The 22,080-nt window shown below is 45.5% G+C and overlaps 2 protein-coding genes across 2 annotated transcripts in view; both read right to left on the reverse strand.

Moving 5' to 3' along the window:
- Positions 1 to 740: 740 nt before the first annotated feature.
- On the reverse strand, positions 741 to 16,390 carry SETD6 (SET domain containing 6, protein lysine methyltransferase). The gene is made up of 8 exons (XM_032231076.1): positions 16,280 to 16,390; positions 15,716 to 15,860; positions 15,274 to 15,415; positions 14,581 to 14,775; positions 10,374 to 10,494; positions 9,902 to 10,082; positions 8,910 to 9,052; positions 741 to 1,322 (listed from the first exon to the last, which is right to left on the reverse strand). Exons 1-8 carry the CDS (start codon positions 16,388 to 16,390, stop codon positions 1,014 to 1,016), a joined length of 1,347 nt encoding a protein of 448 aa, XP_032086967.1. The 3' UTR covers positions 741 to 1,013.
- A 262-nt stretch (positions 16,391 to 16,652) lies between these two features.
- NDRG4 (NDRG family member 4) overlaps positions 16,653 to 22,080 on the reverse strand; it is a 34,637-nt gene continuing 29,209 nt past the window's right edge. Inside the window, 2 exon segments of the mRNA XM_032230916.1 lie at positions 16,653 to 18,314; positions 21,970 to 22,008. Of these exon segments, the coding sequence (XP_032086807.1) occupies positions 18,160 to 18,314; positions 21,970 to 22,008 (194 nt within the window). The 3' untranslated portion in view covers positions 16,653 to 18,159.

A 22,080-nucleotide genomic window follows, 5' to 3' on the forward strand; every position in this document is an offset into this window, starting at 1 on the left:
GCACTCTGCAGGCCTCCCAAACCCTCTGCACATTTTTTTGTGAAAACAGAGCATGCAGAGGTTGTGGGAGGCCTATAGAGTGTTCCTCGGGGCTAGGGAGGGCAAAAATGCTGTATTCAGTGTATAAAACGTACCCAAATTTTCACCCTTTTTTGGGGGGAAAAGGTACATCTTATATTCTGAAAAATACAGTATCTTTCCCGAGCAGCTTATGCTTGTTAGAGACAACACCTTCACATTACTGAATAGAATAGCGAAAATTTACATAAAGGTATGTTTCACCTGCCTAGTGGTGTCCGACTCTAGGGGGCAGTGTTCATGTTTCTTAGCTGAGCCAAGATCATTTCCGTGGTCATGTGGACACCTTTGTTACCTTCCCACCAAAGTGGTACCTATTAATTTACTCGCATTTGCACGCTTTCCAGCTGCTAGGTGGGCAGGAACTGGGGTGAGTAATGGGAGATCACCCCATTGGGTGATTTGGCATTTGAGTCTCAGACCCAGGCCGTTAACTTTCTAGGTGACAAGCTCACTGAGCCATTGTGCGCCCTTAAGTTTTCATACTGTGAGTCATATTTTAGAGATACTACCTACTGGTTGCAGTATCCATTCATTTCTATACAGTCTTCATAGTAGAATATTTATTGTATGCCAAATTCCCTGTAATCTTTTAAGAATTGAACCTGATAAACTATTCCATGCTATGACAAAAGTACATCTTTTGTACATCTTTCTGTACATTCTGATCATCGGCACCTTTAATTCTTGTGAATGAACTTTACCAAAATATATTGGTTCTCGCAAAACTGTTCAGAGCTGTCATATTAAAGAAGCAAAGGCAGACTTTGCTTCTGTGGTAGACAGAAGAAACAGCTTTCTTCTGAAGACAAGTCTGAGCAATTAGGTCCTTGAGGGACAGTAAAAAACTCCATTTATGGAATTCATTTTTATTGCCTAGGAAAACAGCCTTCACCAGGCATCCAGGCCCAAAGACTGTCCCTTCACAGCAGCAGCTACTTTGCCAGTTCAAGCAATTGATGCAGAATCTTCTTCTGGCCGTATCGCACTTGGAGGGCAAATTGCTCCCGGCGGCTTAATTGCAAATAAGCCTGCAGGTCTCCTAGCATCGTTTCCTCCTCCTTCAGACTGGAGGAGAAACCCTTCAGTGTTAGTATTGTGGCATCAAAGAGAAGCTTCTTCTGAGCAGCACTCAGGTTGGATATCATAGTAACTGACTCAAGCAAGCAAGTGGTCCCTTTTCGATCGGTCTTGGCCTCTTGGTCTTTAAATTCCTTGAATTCTTCTGCAGACATAGTCAGCACCTATAGTAAGACACAAACATACCACCACCACCACCCCATTAGACATGTGAACCAAAATCAAATTTCATCAGGCAAACTCACTTTTGGGTTTCAACCTAAAACTGCTTTTCTCGGTGGATTTCAAGCAGGCCATCCCCAGCTCATCTTTTCTTAAAAGTCTGCCAATTACACCCTTTGCAGGGTTTTGTCTTCCATGCGGAGTAAATGCATGTTGCAAGACAGTGAGAACGCTCATACAGAAGAATCACAGCATAATCGAGGACTTAATGAAAGTAAAACACCTAGTTTTACTATGTTTATATATATATATATATATATATATATATATATATATATATATATATATATATATATATATATATATATATATATATATATATATATAAACATAATGGGAGGACAATGAGATGGTAATTTTTATAAGTGGAACACTTAAATTTTTGTCTCTTCTCTAGTAAAATGTAGAATTAGTGCCATTCTGCAGTCACATGTTTTTTCTGTGCTAATTACAGAGCTTGTGAGGCTGCAGATAAGGAGTCACCAAGAGCTCCTCAGATTCATTGTAGCACCAAAAATGAATAAATCAATTATATTGGGGCTTGCATGGCTAGACAACTGGGGACCCACTATAAAGTGGGAGGACAGCTACCAAAAGTTAACCATTGGCGTCGGGCCGCTGCCTCCAGTGAGGCCGGATCGCTACCCAGTGACCACAACCCCCAACAAGGCAGATGGCCCCAAAACTGCAGCCTGTGGTCAGATGGGCCACCAGGCAGTCAGCAAATACCAAAGGAATACCTAGAGGGGGTTTTCGGCGAAGAGGATTGTAACTTTCTCCCCCTCATCGACCAACTGACTGCACAATAGAATTCGTGCCTGGGGCAAAGCCTAAGATGTATTCCATGACCCCTTCCATGGCACAGCTAAGGAGATTTTATCCAACCTGCCAAATCTAAGGTAGCTGCCCTGGTCCTCTTCAAAGAGAACAAAAATTATGTATGTGTGTGTGTTGAGGCTGCGTGGACTTTTGCAGAATTAACGCCGTCTGTGTGGAAAACACCTACCCCTTACCCCAGTGATGGTGAACGTTTTTTGACTCGGGGGAGAGCAGAGAGGTCGTGCATGGGCATGCCACACCCATAATGCTTTGCGCACAATCCCAGTGCACATGCACGCACAACCAGCGCTCCCCCCCTTTTTGGCGTGCTTTTTTTGGCCAGGAGATAGAAATAGAAACAAATCTATGGGCTGATCATAATCCAATAAAAATAGTTGGAAGGGATAAAAGATGGACTTTGAATCAATCTATACTAAAAGATAAAGAATTTCTACAGATGATGCAAAAAGAAATGGGATTTTTTTTAAAAAAGAGAACAGGAAAGGAGAACTTCATTACGAAATGTGCGGGATAAAACGAGAGAAAAAATATTTTGAAGAATTAAATAAAACAATTTTGAAATATATTTGGCAAGGGGAAAAAGCAAGAATAAAATTGAAAATGTTACAGGAGTCCAAAAGCAATGGGGGTTTTCAGCTACAGGATTGAGAGCTATATTATCAGGCATCTGAACTTACATGGGTAAAAGAATGGAAAAAATTGAAGCATAGAAGCTTTGAGGGACATGATCTTCAATTACAGTGGGATGCTCTTCTATGGTATGGCACACAGATACTTTCAAAGACACTATGTGGGGAATGCTTTACTTTTAGTATGGGGAAAAATTAAATCACAAAACTATAGGAAAACCAGTCTGGCTTTCTACAATGAAAGCATTGACACTACCAAATGTTGTTAACTCGGAAAAAAATGTATGCTATGAAGACATTCTAAATGAGAATGGAGAACTTAAAACCAGACAGGAGTTACAAAACCAGGGGGTGGATTTAGCTTGGTGGCCACACTTGCAAATACAATCAAGATACAAGAAAGATATGAAAACATGGGAGTTTTTATAAAGAACCAACAACACTTGATAAGATGCTATTAGGGACATCTTATATGATAAAACTGATAAGAAAAATATATAATTATCTATTAATGGAAGATGAACAAGTAAAAGAAACAATGATAGTATGGGCAAAAACCTTTGGCTATACTATAGAATTAGATAAATGGCAAAAACTTTGGGATAGGAATTAGCGTATTTATCGGACTATAAGATGCACTGAACTATAAGACACTCCTATATTTACAGGAGGAAAACAACAAAAAAAATAATTTTTGGCCTCTGCGTGTCATATTTTTGCCCTCACTGGCCACGTTTTCACCCTCCCACAGTCTGTTTTTGGGTTCCCAAGCCAAAAATGCATCACATTTTTACCCTCCCCAGCTCCCAGAAATGCTGCAGGTGAAAAACGGGCCCGTTTTTGATGAAAACGGGATGTGCTGAGGGCTTCTGGGGGCCGAGGAGGGCGAAAACACAACATGCAGAGGGTTTGGGAGGCCAAAAACACATATTTGGTCTATAAGACAACACCTAAATTTTCACCCACTTTCTCTTATACTCCAAAAATATGGTATAAACTGACAATGGCTACTGCATATAAGAAAAATCTTTATAAAATGTTTTATAGGTGGCATTTGCCACCAGCCCCAAATTAGCAAAAATGTTTAACAACCTGTCTGCCAAATGTCGGAAATACAATCACATTCCAGGTACTTATTATCATATCTAGTGGACATGTATGAAAGCAAGAAAATATTGGACAAAAATACATATAGTGGAACTTCTGGTCACGACAGTTCCAGGACTTCGGTTGCAACCCAATTTGGTCATGACTGGAAGCAAGATTGACTGTGCATGCGTGCAAAAAAAGGGTGTGGCTGTGTTTGATCACAACCTGAGGATGTGTTCAGGACCAGTGTGAAACATTTAGCAGATTTTTTTGGTCGGCACCCGATTTGGTCGTGGTCAGAAATGTTTGTGACCCGAGGTTCTACTGTACGTGATTGAAAAAGATGATTAAGCAGCATACAGATTTAAAACCAGAAATATTCTTGTTACCAGAAAGACAAAGGGTCTATAATGTTACATGTATTGACAGCAGCAAGAATTGTATTTGCACAATATTGGAAAAACAAGAAAATATTGGATTGTGCACCAAGAACTACATGGGTGAGTGGCTTCAGGAAGGCAGAAGAAGCTGAATTTCCTTTAACTTTATCAGAGACTTGAGTCAACAAAGGCAGCGAAGAAGAGAACCAATAGAGAGTGGAAACTTCTTGTGCTGGCCCAAATTGCTACACCATTTCCATCCTCCTGACAGACAGTAGTTTTGGGCTGGTCTGGGACATCAGGAGATGTATGGAAGTTGCAGTGGGACCACATCCCAGTAACTGCTATCCTGACAAGTCCTGGAATGCCAACTGGCCAGCAGCAAGGAGAGAGGCTCAGGGAGCTGACATACCCAGGTATCTACTTGTATGGGAGGATCAACAGCTTCCTCCTTTTAAGGTCATGTTTGACACCCAACTGAAGACGTTGGCTTACTTTCTGGCTCAGGTGTGGAATTACTTAGAAAGATATGGAGGCAGATATCCCAATGATAGATCAGGTGTGAATGCTATGTCCACAAATCTGGAAAGGATGCAGAGGAGCAGTATGGTGCAGCGGCCCCAGAGCTCCAGGATGTGGAGCTTTTCATGCAAGAGCTACGGAATCGGTTTGAAGATCCCACTGAGGCAAGGAAGATAGATGATCCGGATGATCAAGCAAGAGAAGTAGCCTTGTGGCTTGTCTGAGAGGGTGATCTGAACATATCAATTCTGAGATGGATTAACCAAAGAACTATATTAAAATTGTCTACCCAGAGGAGGGGTGCCTAACCTCCTCAGAAATTGGTGCCAGTAGGCTACCAACATGGAATTAGATTTGATAATTACCAACCTCACACTGGTAGGTAGTGTGATGTCGTTACTATCTGTAGCTGAGAGGCTGTCCGAGGAAACAAGGGAAATGTTCCAGGGACCAGGAGGAAGAGACCCCTTTCGAGTATGGGAGTGTGTTTCCATTGGGGAAAAGAGGGGCAACAGGCAGTGGATTGCTCTGCACCACACCCAGCACATAAAACTCCAAGCAAGCCTAAGACCAGAAGACAATTACAGAGGTTTTTTGGGGCTTTGCACATTTCTCTAGACAATAAGTGGCTCAGTGGCCAAGACTCAGCGTCGCTTGTCAATCAAAGGTCAACAGTTCAGCGGTTCGAATCCCTAGCGCCACGTAATGAATTGAGCTCCTATTACTTGTCCCAGCTTCTGCCAACCTGGCAATTCGAAAGCATGTAAAATGCAAATAGAAAGACCGTTGGCTTACCTGAACGGTCATTCTATGTGCGGGAGAATTCGAGCATGGGTTAACTTTTGTCTGCTTGCCCAGAGACTGAGTTAGAAAAGTCTTGGCCATGCACTCTGGCTGGAAGAGTGCAGTTTTTTCACGGGCACGGCCGATCTGAGAGATGGAAATAAGGTAAGTTTTGGAAAATGATTCAACAGACCCCGGACCAAAGAACCACAAGGGTGGGGTTCAGGTAAGCCAACGGTCTTTCTCCTGTGCGCTGCTTGGATAATCCAAGCATGGGTATGCCAAAGCATAGGGTTTTAAGGGTGGCACTGGAATGATCCAGGGTCACAGGAATATCAATGACACATCGCCCAAATAATGCCTTGGTGGAAGCAAACACATCCAGTTTATAACGGCAACGGAAATGACCAAGTCGCCACCCTGCATATCTCCTCCACAGAAGCTTGTGTTGCCCAGGCAGCAGTAGTAGCCGCACTCCTGGTGGAGTGAGCCAGTATACGTCTGGGTACTGGCCTGGCCTGGATTTCATAGGCTGGGCAATGCAGGCCTTGGTTAGAGTTCTTAGTTCTTAGAGGGTAATAAAATTCCATTTGAAGTATGGACAGATCATAAAAAGTTAGTGGCTTTAAATACCTCAAGAAAATTGTCCCTTAAACATGTAAGATGGGCTCAATATTTCAATTGATTTAATTTTAATCTCTGTTACAAAAACTTTGGGCTGATGCTTTGTCACGTATGCCTCAATACAAAAATACCAAGGAAGAAGTGGTAAATTCTGTAATCTCTTCCAGCCAGCTCTCAGCGCCAGCTCGATAATTCTACACAGGGGAAACCACCCCAGGTTAGTGTTAGATTTACTGAGGCAGAAGTTTAAAGTGGCTTTGGAACAAGATACTTGGTTCCAGAACTATAAAGATGATCTCATGATAAAACAAAATCTGGCATGGAATGGGACTAAAGTGTATATCCTGAATAGTCAAAGGACACTAAGTGTTAGAAAGACCATATGATGCAAAATCTGCCGGTCATTTTGGATTTTGTAAAAAGACAGTTTTGGTGGCCAAAATGAAAAGGAACATAAAATAATATGTTACTAGTTGCTCAGGTTGTGCTTCCATGAAGTGATTGCTTGGGAAAACCCCAGACTTACTACAGTCACTGGCTAACCCTAGGAGACTATGGGAAGTAATAGCAATGGATTTCACTGTGGAATTGCCTGAGACTGCTATGGATAGTAGTTGACTTATTTTCAAAACAAGCACAATTGTCCAAAGCTGCCCTCAGCTAAAAATTTGACCAAGACATTTGTGCAGTATATTTATAGGCTGCATGGCCTAAAAGTATTATCTCAGTGAAGTTCCCCGCAAAATTTTGGAGAGGATCCTTGGATCGTACCAAGGACTCATCCGTGTACTAATGGAGCAGCAGAGTATCCCAAATGCAATTATCCTTGCATTTGGATACTTTGATATATAAGATGGGTATATAGGTAAATTGACATAACTGGGCTGAATTATTATCGTTTGCTGAAGTAGCATACAATAATGTGGTACATAGCAGCACAAGACGTACCCCTTTTAAAGCTGTACTGAATATGCCTGAGCTACCTCAAGAAACTCCCTCTTCAACAACATTAACAGAGTGGATGGATAATATAAGGAGCACATGGCTTGGCAAGCAAAGCTTTGGGAAAAGCACAAAACAAAACAACAACAGGAAGATAAGAAAAGATCTACTCAAAGGTAATTTAAAGTGGGCAACAAGGTATATTTGTCCATGAAATACTTGAACTTTAAAATACCTTGTAAAAACTAGGTCCTAAATATATACCATATTTTTCGGAGTATAAGACGCACCAAGGTTTTGAAGAGGCAATTTTTTTAAAAAAAGTTTTTGCACTCTGCAGACCTCCCAAAAACGCCCAGTTTTTCACGAAAATGGGCCCATTTTTTTCAAAAAAAAAAAAAAAAAAAGGTATGAATAGCCTTTAGGTTTGTAATGTGCTCCCGGGGGGGGGGGGTCAAAAACGAGCAAAAAAACACCGGTTTTTTTGTCAAAAAAATTGCATGCAGAGCCTGTAGGAGGCTTATAGAGTACTCCTGGGAGGCGGGGGGACAAAACTGAGCAAAAAAACCGCCTGATTTTTGCTCATTTCTGCCCTCCCCAGCCCCAAGAGCACTCTGAAAGCCTCCTACAGGCTCTGCACAGCCATTTTGGTGAAGGGGGCGGGGTTTCGGGAGGCAAAAAATGCTGTATTCAGTGTATAAGTTGCACCCAGATTTTCAGCCTGAGTGTCTTATACTCCAAAAAATATGGTAGGCCCTTTTACTGTCATAAGTCATCAACCCAGTTGCTGTAAAACTGCAATTGCCAAGGATTTTAAACGGATTTACCCAGTGTTTCACTGTAGCTTATTAAAACCAGTACAAGGAATGAGGCCAATAGAAGAACCACTCCCAATTCTAGTTAAGGGAAAGAGGCATCACAAAATTGAAAGAATTTTGGATTTTAGATATTGTAGAGGAAAGCTGCAATAGGAAACTTGCAGAGGCACAATGGGTAGCAGTGAATAATGTTAGCGTAGCTAAGCTAATAAAGAAATCCTATTCTGAATGAGCTCGGTGAAGGGGGACATTAGGTAATTAAGATCCTAATCAATTATGACTATATATTTGTTTTTACACATTTCCAGATCTATTCTTCTTTCGTAGGGCCAGCATGTCAAATATGAAACTTTTGCAGCTACATGCCTCTTCTTTTCAACTTGCCATTAGAGTAGAATGAGTTGGATGGAGAAATGAAACCTCAACGATTCCACTGAAGACTGTGAGAGCCTAAACTCTTTTCAAAGATATTGCAGCAGGTGTGGTGCTGAAGCAGACAATTCCAAAGTGAACTTGTTTGCATGGACAAAGTGAGGAGTTGGGAAATTATTGTTTAATTCTATGAATTGGTGTCTGGGAATCTTAGAGTTAGTTTTGCTTCGACATTACCATGCAATGTAATAATAAACAGCAAGATTTTCAGAAATGGATTCTATTTGGATTCTTGAGCTAAATGTTGACAGTTTTACAATGTTAATATATATTGGTAGTCCATGTATAATATGCCATATGCTAAATGAATAAATCAATCTACAGCTGAATCTCTTGAAAAGTCAAAAATTAATTCTAGGCTTTTGAAATTAGAGCAGTGATAAAAGCATAAAGCAGGGAGCATCCAACTGGCCAACTCTCCTGCTGCTTAACCAAAATAATTCCAAGATTAGGAGGGTCAGATCACTCACCTGCAATGCCACCGAGAGCTCCTCCTCAGTGAAAACTCTCTCCCAGCCAATCACAAATGCCCCTTCCTCACCCACGATTTCCTGATGGCAAAGGAATTTCCATTGGTCCAGAACCAGCTTCTCTTCCATGTCTGTATCTGTGGCTGATTGAATAACATGCAGTCAGAAGCAGCTCTGGAATGCTTGTTTGGGAAAGAAACAAGCCTATCCTTCTCTGGTTCAAAACCCCTTTGTCTTCCTGGTTTAACTGAACTGCAAAGAAGCAGTTCTCTCCTACTTAAGTGTGATCTAGTTGGCTGGAATTTACAAATAAGCAACCTTCTCAATCTGGTGAACACAACTGAAATGTTTGGTGCGGAAGGGATTTCAACTCCATTGTAAGAAAACTGAGTGGCTGCAGTTATTTTGGCCACTAGGGTCAGGGAAATCACCATCCTTGGGTGGACTTGAGCTGGATTAAGGCCATTTGGAGTCCTTCTGCTTAGAGCAGATGGCAGCCATGGCCATGAGGGCCTTTGCATGGGTTCTCCTGGTGTGCCACTTTTGCCCTTTCCTCAGTTGGGAGGCTCTTCAGTTTTTACACCTTGCTGAACTCACAAATGGGCTCCCCTTGAGGAGCAACCAGAAGCTACAACTGGCTTAAAATGCAGCAGTACCTGCAGCAACAGGCCTGTCAACCAGCCCTCAATGGATTGTCTTCAATCGTTCTCTTTTTGTTACTGTCAACCCATCTGTTCTGCCATAATGTCACAGTCTCTAGTTCACCTGAGCTCTATTAGAGGGAGAAAGTCCTTCTCAAACACTAGACGTGCACCCCACTTCCCTGAGTGCTATATCACAATAGCGTCTCCAGCCCACCTTCCCTTAAGTTCTCAGATTTTCAGATGATGACCTACCCTCATGGGCGAGGTGTCTGACTGGACCTCTCTGTCTGAAACAGAAAATCTCAATTTGAGGTGCTCCTCATGCTAAATAAGGGGTGACCCACTTGCCTTGAAGTGCAGCTTTCAGCAGCATCGACATTTGGATGTCAGCAGAGTCATTGGTGTTGCCAGGGTAGGCCTCAGCAAAGCCGTACATGTGGAGGAGTTGCCAGTTGGCCATTTCTCCATAAGTGTTGAATATCTCCTGGCCTTTGCGAACAGGCTGAGTGGTGACCATTTTCAAGGACTCCTGCCAAGACAGCAGGAAAGGGGATCCCTTCAGATTCTCTCCTGATTCTCTCTAGAAAAAAAGCTTTTCCTGGACCACCTGCAGCTGATTGTCTCTCAACAGAAGTCATTTTCACTTCTACTAAGTGCTGAGCTGCGCTTGCTCCACTGACCTGGAACAGGGCATCCAAGGCAGGGCACAAAGAGGAGGGTATCCCTGCCCTGGATTCCCCTTCAAAGCCTTCTTGGAAATGCACATCTCGGGGCAATGCAACCTCAGGGATAGTAGAATGGCAAGGAAGCTCTTGCTCACCGGAGAAAATTCCAAGTTGGCATTGTGGTTGGCCACATGATTTAGAAGATCTGCCAGGGGCACCATCACTGGAGGATTAGGTTCTTCCTCCTCTTCTTCCTCATTCAGAGGTTCTTGGAAACTGCATCAAATGAAAAACAGGTGACTGAAGCTCTTGAAGGAGAACAAAATTACACTGAGGCAGATAAGAGGGAGGGCAGCTGAGGGATCCCAAAATCTGCTGTAACTACCATGTTTTCCCGAAGACCTCCTTGGATAATAAGGCCAATCGGGCTTTAGCATATGCGCTAAAATAAGCCCTCCCCCTGAAAATGAGGTCAAGTGAAGGAGTGGGTGTGGCCAGCACAGGAGGCATCCCTTCCCTGAAAGCTCGGCACCTTAATTGCGGCCCGCAGATCAGCTGAGCCATTGGCCGGGAGCTACCTCTCATTCTGTGGAGGCCTCCCAGTGCAATGCCCTGCCGCAGCTCTGGAGCAAACCTCCGCCTTCCCTGTGCAGGATTGCAAGGCTGAAGGCTCCAGAGGGAGCATTTCTGGGATGTCTCTGCAGAGCTCCCCAAGGATAGAATGACTGGCAGGGAAATGGGGGGGGGGGCAGAGAGGAGATTTTTCTGCTGATCGGAGCAAGGCAAAGTCTCCAGCCTTGCAATCCACTGCAAGGTAGGTATGCTCTAAAGCTGCAGCAATGTTGCACCAGGAGGCCTCCGCAGGTGACATTTCATGTTAACTTTTAACACCGTAATCACAGGAAAATCACCTCCCCTCATCATGGTTTGATTTGCTTTCTGTGAAGCTTTGTGCTGAGAAAGGTGCGTGCTTTCTCGTTCCCTTCTCCCCCTCCCTCCGACTGTCCATCTCAGCTTTTGCAGACAACCGTCTGCCAGGGTGGAGGCTCCCTTGTGGGGTGCATTCAAACTTCCAACCCCAACTCAGAAAGGGGAAGGAACTGATGGGGGGGGGGACTGTGGGGAGTTCTGGGGGTTGAAATCCACAATTCTTTAAATTTAAATGGCCAAAGGGCTGCCCATGCTGCTGCTGGCCTCTTCGGCCTCCTGGCAGCACTGCTATCGGAAGCGCTGCATGACCTGCCTGATCGGATTGAATCATCTCAGATTTAAAACCTCCGAAAACGTCTTGAGCACCACCAGGCTGCCAGGGCCCCTTCAGGAGCGGCTGCCTGTGTTGCCTTGCCCACTGCTGCCTTTGCTGAGCGCCAGCCTGCACGCTATTCGGTGCTGCAGACACCAGGCTTACCACTCATCCGTGCTAAGCCCAATGGTCTTTGGACTATGGCGGGAGCTGCAGCTCTCTTACCAGCTGTGCAAGAGGGCTGCATGGGGCTGCCCTTAGTTGCCTTTGATGCCTGCCTGGCCCTGCAACCACCTCGCCTTCCACCCGGCCCAGCCCACCACCAAGACCCAATCAAAAACCTCTGAAAACCTGAGCGCCGCCAGCCTGCCAAGGCCCGTTCATGAGGGGCTGGTAGTGAAGCCACACAACCTCGCCCGTTGCCGTCCCATTCACAGCTGTATCCCTTCACTAACCTGCTTTCCAGCTCCATTCTCCGCTGCACATGCAGAGGAACAAGTCTGTGGGAGTACGGTGTAAAAAAAAAAGTTGAGACCTTCCAACTTTGTGAGATTTTTTTTTTCATGAGAAGTTGGAAGGTCTCAACTACCGTACAATGTTTTTTTAGGAGATTCGTTGCAGTCGTGGAGAATGGAGCTGGAAAGCAGGTTAGGGAGGGGTGTGTGTGTGAGAGAGTGTGTGTGAGTGTGTGTGTGTGAGAGAGAGAGAGAGAGAGATCTGATCCAACCTCAGAGAGTTACCATATACCTCTCTCCCACACAGAAACCCCCACACGCAGAGGTTTGATCTCTCTCTCTCCCTTTCTTCCTTCCACTGTGAGGCTTTGCATGGAGCAGCACACTGCTTCCCATAGGATTGGCCTCAGCACCCGCTCCGGACGGCAAACAGAAGAGCTTTGCTCTTTTTCTCCAGGACCTTTAAAATCCGCCCCCCCCCCCTTTCTCTTTTCTGCCATAAAATTCAGGGCTCCAGCAGCGGGGCTGCTTCATTCTTTCCCCGGGATGGCCTTCCTCTCCTCCCCCCAACACAGTTCCCAGGGAGGGAGAAGAGGTGAGAGAGGAATGGGGAACAAACAGAAAGGGCGCCCAGATGTGCTTTGTTTTGTTTGCATGCAGTGTCTCCTGAGAGACCTCGTAGAAAGGCGGGTGAGCCCCTCATCCTTAGCTGCTAGGTGGAGGGCTAGGCTGGACTGAAGGAGAAAAGCAGAGGGGGAGAAGCAAGCCTCTGCCTACAGCCGGTGCCACCCGCAGTGGTCCCAATTGCTGCAAGCAAGCGGCTAGCACATCGAAAACTAAAAACGGGACTTACTTGCTGCCTGTTGCACTGCAGAACGCGGCAAAATGCAGAGAAGAGCCACCCTCCCTTTGGGAAAGAGCCAGGAGGCATTTCAACAGCTGGTCAAGCCAGGTCTTATTCAGATCACATGCCGGCATGTTTTGGAAGGGAGAAGGCACAGATGCTATACCCTTTGCTTGGGTTTGCACGACGGCGGTGAGATTGCAGGAATTAATTTATTTCCCTTCCAAAATATGCTGGGACAGCACCGGCAGCAAACAGAGGCACGGGGCTGCCCACTCCGTGTCCAGTAGCTGCTGCAAACACATTTCGGGAAAGAGCCGAGTCCTACTTTTTGCTTTTGACGTGCTTGCCACTCACTTGCAGCTATTGGCACGAGTGACTGCTCATGCTGCTGCTGGCCTCAAGGGGTCTCTTCACCCTCTTGGCAACGCTGCTCTCAGCCACCCTGCTGGGCTGCTCCTGCTTGGTGCGCGATGAGTCGGCTGAGATCTACGACCTCTGGAGTGCCCCCCCCCCCGCTGCCAGGGCCCTTTGCCAAGCCAACTGCTTTACCGCTGCCACCTTTGGGCTGCTGAGCGCCTTCCTCCGGCACTGTTCAGGCCCTGGCTAATGGGCACTAGCTCTCATGCTTTCTGTGCGAGGTAGCACGGGCGGTGCAGCTCCACTGGCAGCAGGGGGGCACTTCAGAGGTCAAAGATCTGGGACAACTCACCCTGCACCAGGCAGGAACAGCCCAGCAGGATGGCGAACAGCCCCCTGCGGCCAGAGCAGCACAGTCAGTTATTCAGCGGCCAGCAAGTAGGGCAGGTGGGGACCAGGGCGCATTGAGAACTTGGATCATTGAGGCCGCAGGCAAGCAGGTGGTGGGACAGAGAGGATGGGGCCGGTGAGCTTGCTGCCTCCTCTCCTCTTCCTCTTCCTCAACCCCCCCCCCTTTATGGCCAAGCACTTATTTCAGGGGTCAAAAGAAAATAAGACCATGTCTTATTTTCAGGGAAATATGGTAGTTGTAACTAGGCTGACACTAAATCTTAGTGGCCACTAAATCTATAAAATTATTCGGTTAAGATTTCTTCGCGGTGGCCAAAATATGTCGAAACTATGGAAGCTTTCTAGTAAAAGTTCAGAAAACAGATGGTTATGAGTTGCAGCAGCAATGTGTTATACAGTGAGGCTAGTCTTTGTTTAGTTTAGTTTACAACTGGGAAGCTAGAGTAAGCTAATGAATAAATAAGATCCATGGCAATAGTTTTACTCAGTGACCAAAAATATTTTAAGTATTTTAATTATTTATAATTTGTTTTTATGTTTAAAAATATAAGCTGTTCAGAGTCAATTGTTGGTATCTAGAGAGGTATCTACAGAAATAAAAAAAAAGTAAACAAGTAAAAATGCAGGCACACAATGGGAAATATGTTAGGCTGTTTGCATGATGCGCTAGCAGCTGCCACTGCGAACGCATTGCTTTTGATATGTATTCCCCATTAGGTACCTGCTTACCCTCTTGTAATCCCTTCCTCTCCAATCCCTCTGGTCTGCAAGAAAGGAGAAAAACAACAAATCAGGGACACAATGCGTAATGACCGTAATGGTGATGACCTGACCAGGAACACCATAAATTTCATAAATGTGACCACTGATCATAAAGTTATTATTTGGCACTACTTCAGTCACTGAGCAAGACAGTTGGTGAGCAAGGGCTACCTGTATGTTTACTTAAAATGCAACTGTTTCACATGTGGTTTTGATACCTGCAAAGGAATTTCTTTTATCAGTAAGATTTTCTGTCTGGCAGCCTCAGAAAGGCTTCTTCCTCTTACCTATAAGCCATGACGAATGCCACCAGCCTCCGATAGAGCTCCAGTGTGTGCACTTTTGGATTGAAGAGATCTGGGTGGGCCTTCAGGAATGGCAAGATGATAGAGGAATACTCCATCTCAATATTGACCAAGTCTTTTTCCACAGCTTCAAGGATTCCTGTCCCTTGCAGAAGCCGTGCCCGATCTTCAGGACCCCTGCACAAGAGAGCCAGCAGAAACAGCAGCTTTCTCACTGGAGATGAATGCCAAATTAGGGGACAAATTCCTTGTGTGTCTAATCACAATTGGTCAAATAAAGTCATTCTATCCTAGTTTCTTTTTTGCGGGGTGGGATAGGATAGGATTATCCTACCCCACCCCCCAAAAAAGCAACTATGGGGATTGGAAAAGCTTGCTAATTCTTCACACATCCATTTCACACGTAAACACAGCGTTTGTATCTGCTGAGAGATTTCAATTTAGCTTCTGATGGAAAGCAGCTTTCATAACAGAAGGAAGGATAGCAGAAGAGAGGAGTGGAAAGGGGGAAAGTCTTAGAAACACCTAGGAGGCCTCTGGGAAGCAGCAGCTAAAATGGCTACCAGACACAGTCAGCTTTAATGGCTGTTGAAGACAGACTGTTTATTATTACATTCACACCGTCTACACAACACGGGAGACGGGTAAAGAAGCCAGTGTGGCAGCTCCTCTTACCAGAACATGGGGTGATCCAAATCAGTGAACTGGGGCCAGAGAGAGAAGTAAGGCCCCCAATGGGAATTGCTAACTGTGCATTCGTAGAGGAGAGAAATCAGGAGAGGGACCCAGCCTGATGAGCTCTGAAGGGAGGCTTCTTCTAGGGAAGGCAGAGAAAAGGAAGGGGAGGAACTTCAATGGGGGAAACAAATCCCCCCCTCCACCACCCGGGTGTGTGTGCAAAGGAGCCTCTGAACAACGGGCAGAGGAGTCGCCCCCCTTGGCAGAACACCTGCACTGGCTTCTTAGCTTCCAGCCCACCTTCCCTCCAGGGGTTGAGGTGGGCGGGCGACCCCCAAGGCAGAAGGCCGGGTCCCCTTCAGCGCCTGATCCACCGCATCTGCCGGCGGCGGCCCCAAACACGCTCTGATCCCGCCCTCAGCACAAGCAGCGCCGGTACCTTTCCGCAGGAGGGGAGCGAGGGTGCTGGTGTGCTGGGACAGGAGCGCCGTCCTGGGGATGCTAAAGAGCTCTTCGCCGGCGCCCAGGCTCTCCCTGGCCAGCAGCCCGTAGGCGGCCACGGTGCCCTCGCGGCTCACGCCGACCTGCAAGCAGGAGAGGGCAGCGGCCGAGAGAGGGGCTCCCTCGCCCACAAGGAACCGCCCGTAGACCCCGGGGGAGGGAGGGAGGAGGAGCCCCGAAGGAGGCAGGCAGGACGCGGCCCATGAAACCCCGCGGCCTCGGAACTTCAAGGGCCCTCCGCACCCACCCACCGGGCTTCTGCTCGCGCGGAAAGGCGAGGCGCGTGTGGCGCATCCAGAGGTTCCTCGGACGAAGGACCCGAGAGGGGCGGCATGAAAAAGCCGCCTGCAGGCGCCACCTCGGACGCCGAGACCAGAGCGGAGCCCCGAGAGGAAGGCTGGAAGACAGGCGGGGGTGTGTGTGAGATGCTGGGGCAAAGTACGTGAGAAGTGCCCGAGAGCCGCGGCGCCCGCTCCCACCAGAGACTCCGGCGCAGGCCTACCTTGGGGCTCAGCTGCACGCCGGCCTCGGCGCACCAGCGCAGGAAGGAAGGCAGGGCGCGCGCGGCAGCAGTGGGGGAGCCACGCCGGGGTCGTTTCGCCGCCTCCGCCATTGCCTTCGGCCACTGGCTCGCGAGAGGCCGAAGGAACCCGGAAGGAGGGCAATGGACCGGATGAGGAGGCCGGAAGGGCAGGCCGGAGGAACCCGGAAGGAGGGCAATGGACCGGATGAGGAGGAAAGGGCAATAAGCCGGAAGGAAGCGGGGCCCGGTATCTGGGCCGAATACCCGAGGCGACCCACTGCCGAGCAAGGAACCCCGCTCCCCCCGTCCCCCCCCCATGAAACGCCGCGAGGAAATGAGCGAGAGCCGCCTCTGAAATAAAGATGCGGTTGTTTAATGGGTTCCAAGTCTACAATGCGCTGCAAAACATGACAATTCGGTCGGTTTCCGCCCTGGAGCCGGAACGAGACAAAGGAAGATGCTCGCGATCACGGTGACGCGACGTGCCCCGGGAGAGACCCTCCCCCTTCGGACCACCACCACCCGCCCCACAGGCCTTCCCCGGACAGCAGGCCCCGCCCACCAACAGGAAGGGGCGGCCCTCCCGTCCCGGGAAGCTGTTTCGAGGCTGCCAGTTCCAGGCCGGAGGCTGGATGCCTTTCAACCCGAGGCCGCAGGGTAGCGGAGAGTCGGGTGCCCGGGGCTCGAAGGGGCCGCCCAGCCAGACTCTCCGCGGGGACTCCCTGCTCCACGCAAAATGAACCAGGCGGTCCCTCCGGAGGGGGCCGAGTCCTCTTTATCCCCCGCCGCGTGGGAATCGGCCTGACTAGCAGCCGCTTTGAATGATAAAGAGCTTCCGACCTTCCTGTCTGGGGCTCCTGCCATCTTCCCCCCGGCCTGTCTTTATTCCCTTAGTCCCATGTCCTAGCCTCGTGAAGGGGGAGGTGCAAGAAGTGCGGGAAGGTTCCTGCCTGCGTAGCTGTGGTGCTCCGATGCCCACCTGCTCTAATCTAAGCGCCTCGGTGGAGGTGCCGACGCTGCTGATCCGCCCCGGTCAGCACTCCTCCCCACCGCTGGGGGGTGGGCAGGAAGGCTGCTAGGAGGTGGATCCCCTGAGCGGGAACCCGGCTATTGAAGACGATCAAGTGGCTTCAAAGAATTCTTGGAACAGATCTGATCTTCCCTGTGAGCAGAGGCTCCTGCTGCTCCCACTGTGAGCCCCTCAAGCAAGGCCTCCATCAGGGGCTGCCTCTCTGTTATCCAGGCAGTCCCTTTCCACACAAGCCCCTACGGCTCCCAAGCCTTGTGCCTTGTCCCAGTTCTTGTCCTTCATGACTGCACCCAGCAGCTAGAATCAACTGCAGTTCAAGCGTCTGCCAGAGCTGCAGCTGGCTCATCACTTGAGCTATAGATCACCTTCCAAATACAAGGCTAGACTAGCCTTGAACTCTGCCATTTTCCATCCCACCAATGGCCAGGAGCAGAGACTTGCTGGGGAAATGCTGAGCACATCAAGCAGAGAAGCTCCAATGGGGAAATACCCTCAGGCCAATCAATCCCAAGCTGTGCCCTCCTTGCCTCCAGGCTCTGGGGGAAACAGGCCAGTTCTGTTGCTACAGGAACCAATGGACTGCTTGTGAAGGACAGATTGGAGCAAGGGAACACGGCTACTCTAAAATGACATCTCTAACAAACAGGAAGGCAGCCTTAGATAGGAAGCTGCTACTTCCTGCTTCAACTTTGTAATGGCATTGGAAGAGATGGGCAGACAAGGGGAAGCCACAAGAAGCGGCATAAACAGCAGCTGACGAGTGATGCAATGGTGGATGGCCACAGCTCTCCAAACAAAGATGGTGGCCAAAGGAAGGCATTGGGGATTCTCAGCAGGACACCTCCATGGTGTGGTTGATCTGGCCCATAGCTTCACTGCTTTCGGAGTGGGTGCAGGCTCTGGGACGGCTGCCATCCACCGAACTGGCACTGGAGAGGGAGGCTGTGCGTGAGCGGGCCAAGCGCGTCATGCTGGCTGAGGGCACTGCAGAGAGGCAGAACAAAGATCAATGGGGGGAGGGGCTGGGCAGAGATTAACTCAAGCACCTGAGGAGAGCCTAGATGGCGCTACCAGGGAAGCCCTGACTTGTCTGGAGCATGCTGAGATCGTTCGGTATGGCAGAATAGAACAACTCACCAAAGCTGGCTCACCCTGCCCACAGAGCAACTCAGGATGGGATACCATGGGAGAATGCCAAAGGTGAGGGGAGCCTCCGCTTCCTCCTCACCCATTTTTTTTCCTCAGTCCGAGATACAAAGAGGAGGTTCCCCTCAGCTCCAGCATTCTCACATTAGATTGATGTAACTAATAAAAGGAATTGTCCCATATCAAGTCAGGCAAAGTGGTCAGATTGAGCTGGCCAGAGCGAGCTAGAGGCGGCAAGTTTTGTCCTAGACCCTCAATATGGATCCCTCACTACAAAATGTGTGAGATACAACTGAGGCATATATTAAAGGACTGGCAATGACATGTGGGGAAAAGAAACAATAAGAAAAGACAAGTTTAGAAAAAAATAGGAGTATAAAAAACTAGAGATGGAATTACAAAAAAGATACACAAAATAAGAAAATAAATCAAATGGATCTAAAAAAAACACAAATTGAACTTAATAGAAAAAGAGGGTTTGGCATTTAAAATTAAGACCTCCAAACAATTTCTTAAAATGCAAATAAACCAGGAAGATGGCTGGCATACAAATTGAAAAAAGAGAAAGAGAATAAATTAATTTATCAATTAACTGATAAAGAGGACTGTATGTTATCAAAATGAGGGGGAAATAATAATTCAAGATTATAAGAAGCTCTGGAGAAAAAACAATATCTAAAAATATTACCAAAAATACCAGAAAAATTTAAAAAGGCATTAGAGGAAAGATGGAATTGATAGAGGCAATTAAAAGACAAAAGAATGGTAAAATGCCGGGCCCAAATGGATTACCAGTAGAGTTATATAAAACATTACAAGCAACAATTGTGTTGGTTATACAGCATTGTATACCAACACAATGCTGGAAGTACTTAATGAATTATTACTAGAGGCGAAGATACCAACTCATGGATGGAGGCATATATCACTCTCATACCAAAGAAGATGCAGACCTGCAACAGATAAAAATGATAGACTGATTTCCCTTTTAAATGCGGACTAGAAGATATTTGCTTCGATAATGGCTGAAAGACTTTTACATGAATTTATACACACAGATCAAAATAACTTTCCATCTAAGAGACAGATTAGAGACAACAGAGAATAATTTTCAACACCCTGGAAGCTCACCAAGAAAAACAAATGGTGTTGATCTTTCTGGATGCACAGAAGATGTTTGACAACATGAACTGGCAATTTATGATAATGCAATTAGAGACTGGATTTTGGGGAGAGATTTATAAATATAATTAAGATAATTTATCACAAGCAATCGGCAAAGGTGATGGTAAATGGAGATAGGACAGAGAAGGTTAATATTATGAATTGCACAACATAGAGATGTCCCTTATCCCCACTGCTATTTGTATTGACATTGGTATTAAATAAAAACATAAGACAGGATAATGAGATAAAAGGTATGAAAATTTTAAAAGGATATAAATTCGCAGATGATTTAGTATTTTAGAAGATCCACATGAAACAACCAAAACTATTAGAACAAATAGAAAAATATGGTGAAGTGGCAGGGTTGAAAATTAACAAAGAAAAAATGAAAATATTAGTAAAAAATATTACAGAGAAGCAGAAAAGGAAGTTAACAGAAAAGTTTGCTATTCAGATTACTAAAAAAGTAAGATACTTAGGAATTCAATTAACAGCAAGATGTGTAGCGATAAAGGAAGTTAATTACTATAAATTGATAAGACAAATTGAGATAGATTTGGAGAGATGGAAGAATCTGCAATTATCGTTAATCGGAAGAATAGCAACAATTAAAATGAACATTTTACCAATATTGCTGGTTTTATTCCAAACAATCCTGATAAAGTTTGAAAAAAAATATTTTAAAAATCTCAATAAAATAATAGTGAAATATATATGGCATGGGGAAAAAGCGATAATTAATTTTAAAATGTTACAAGATGCAAGAATCAGAGGAGGGTTTGGGTTACCGAATTGGGAATTATATTATCAAGCAGCAGTGTTATCATGGATGAAAGAATGGATTGTACTGAGAAATACAAGGTTATTAACATTGGAGGGACATGACTTAAGTTGGGTTGGCATGCCCTTCTATGGTATGGGAAAAACAAGATGCATAGTTATTTTCAAAGACATATAAGTAACACTTTATTATTAGTATGGGAGAAAGTGAGAGAAAAATGCTATTTGAAGGTTTAAACCTTGGCTTTCATCCAAATATTATTAATATGGGAAACATTGTTAGATATAAAAATATTTTGACAGAAAAGGGGGAACTTAAATAGAAACAAGAATTAGAAGAACAAGGATTGACATGGTTTGGTACACACAATTGCAGATACAATCTAGATATGAAAAAGATGCTAAATTATATGGTTTTCACATGGAGGACAGAATTGGATGAGATACTTACAGGAACAGAAGAGTGAATGATTAAAAATTGTATAGTTATTTACTGCGTGCTAAACTGGAAGAATAGATCAAATGATAGCTTGGGCAAAAAAAATGAGATTCGAAAGCTAAATGGCAGCAACTATGGGAATGAAATTATAATTAACAATGGCAACTGCATATAAAGAGAATTTGTATAAAATGTTTTAGATGGCACATTTCACCTGAAAGATTGGCAAAAATGTTTAAAGACAAATCAACAAGTGTTGGAAATGCCATCAAACGCCAGGGTCATATTATCACATGTGGTGGGCATGTATAGAAGTGAAAAAATACTGGCAAGAATTTGAATGTAGTTGAAGAAGATGACATAGCAACATATTGACTTAAAACCTGAATTGTTCTTGTTCTTATTACCAGGGAAACATAGTAAATAAAAGGTATAGTTGATTATTCATGTAATAACTGCGGCTAGAATTGTATTTGCACAAAATTGGAAAGCTGAAGAAATCCCTAAAGATGAATATGTGATTAAGAAAATATTAGATTGTGCAGAAATGAGTAGATTAACACTAGCAATTAAAGGAAAGGAAGAATCTGATTAATATAATATTAATTTTTATTTTATTGGATTATTTTATCATTGGTTAGAAAATGAATATGGATAAAAAATATAAAATTAAATAATTGAGGAAGACAAGTGTTATAACATGAGATATGTTAAATTGTAATGTTAAAATAAGAATAGATATACATAAAGAATTTGGTGGTAAGCTATAACTATTATGACACAAAAATGTGTACTCTGATGACACAAAGATTAATGAATGATGAAATGTTTGTTTTAAAAGGAAAAAAATAAAAAAAACTTTTGCTTGTCAGATTGGGAATGGGGTCCCTCAGATGCCTCCCCTCTTGATCTGTCCATTTTTGTGGGAGTTGTTACGAAACCCCCAACGTATAACAAAGGGGAGTTCCTTTGCTTTCAGCAGTTCCATGACTTCCCCTTCACAGTAGGACACACTCCACAAAGGAGTGTGGAGCAGGCAATGTGTGGCAGAGGAGGGGCTTGGGGCATACACACAGAAGAGAGCAGACCCTACAGCAGTGCCTGTACCTGATCCTCCACTCAGCCGCCGGTCCTTCAGGTACGCCACTGAAAAAAAGGTGGAAGGTTGAACAAGAGGCAAAAGGCAAGACAACTCTGGGAAAGGGGTGAGGGGACAGG

The sequence above is a fragment of the Thamnophis elegans genome, chromosome 14 (assembly GCF_009769535.1).
Source record: "Thamnophis elegans isolate rThaEle1 chromosome 14, rThaEle1.pri, whole genome shotgun sequence".
In the NCBI taxonomy this organism is placed as follows: domain Eukaryota; kingdom Metazoa; phylum Chordata; class Lepidosauria; order Squamata; family Colubridae; genus Thamnophis; species Thamnophis elegans.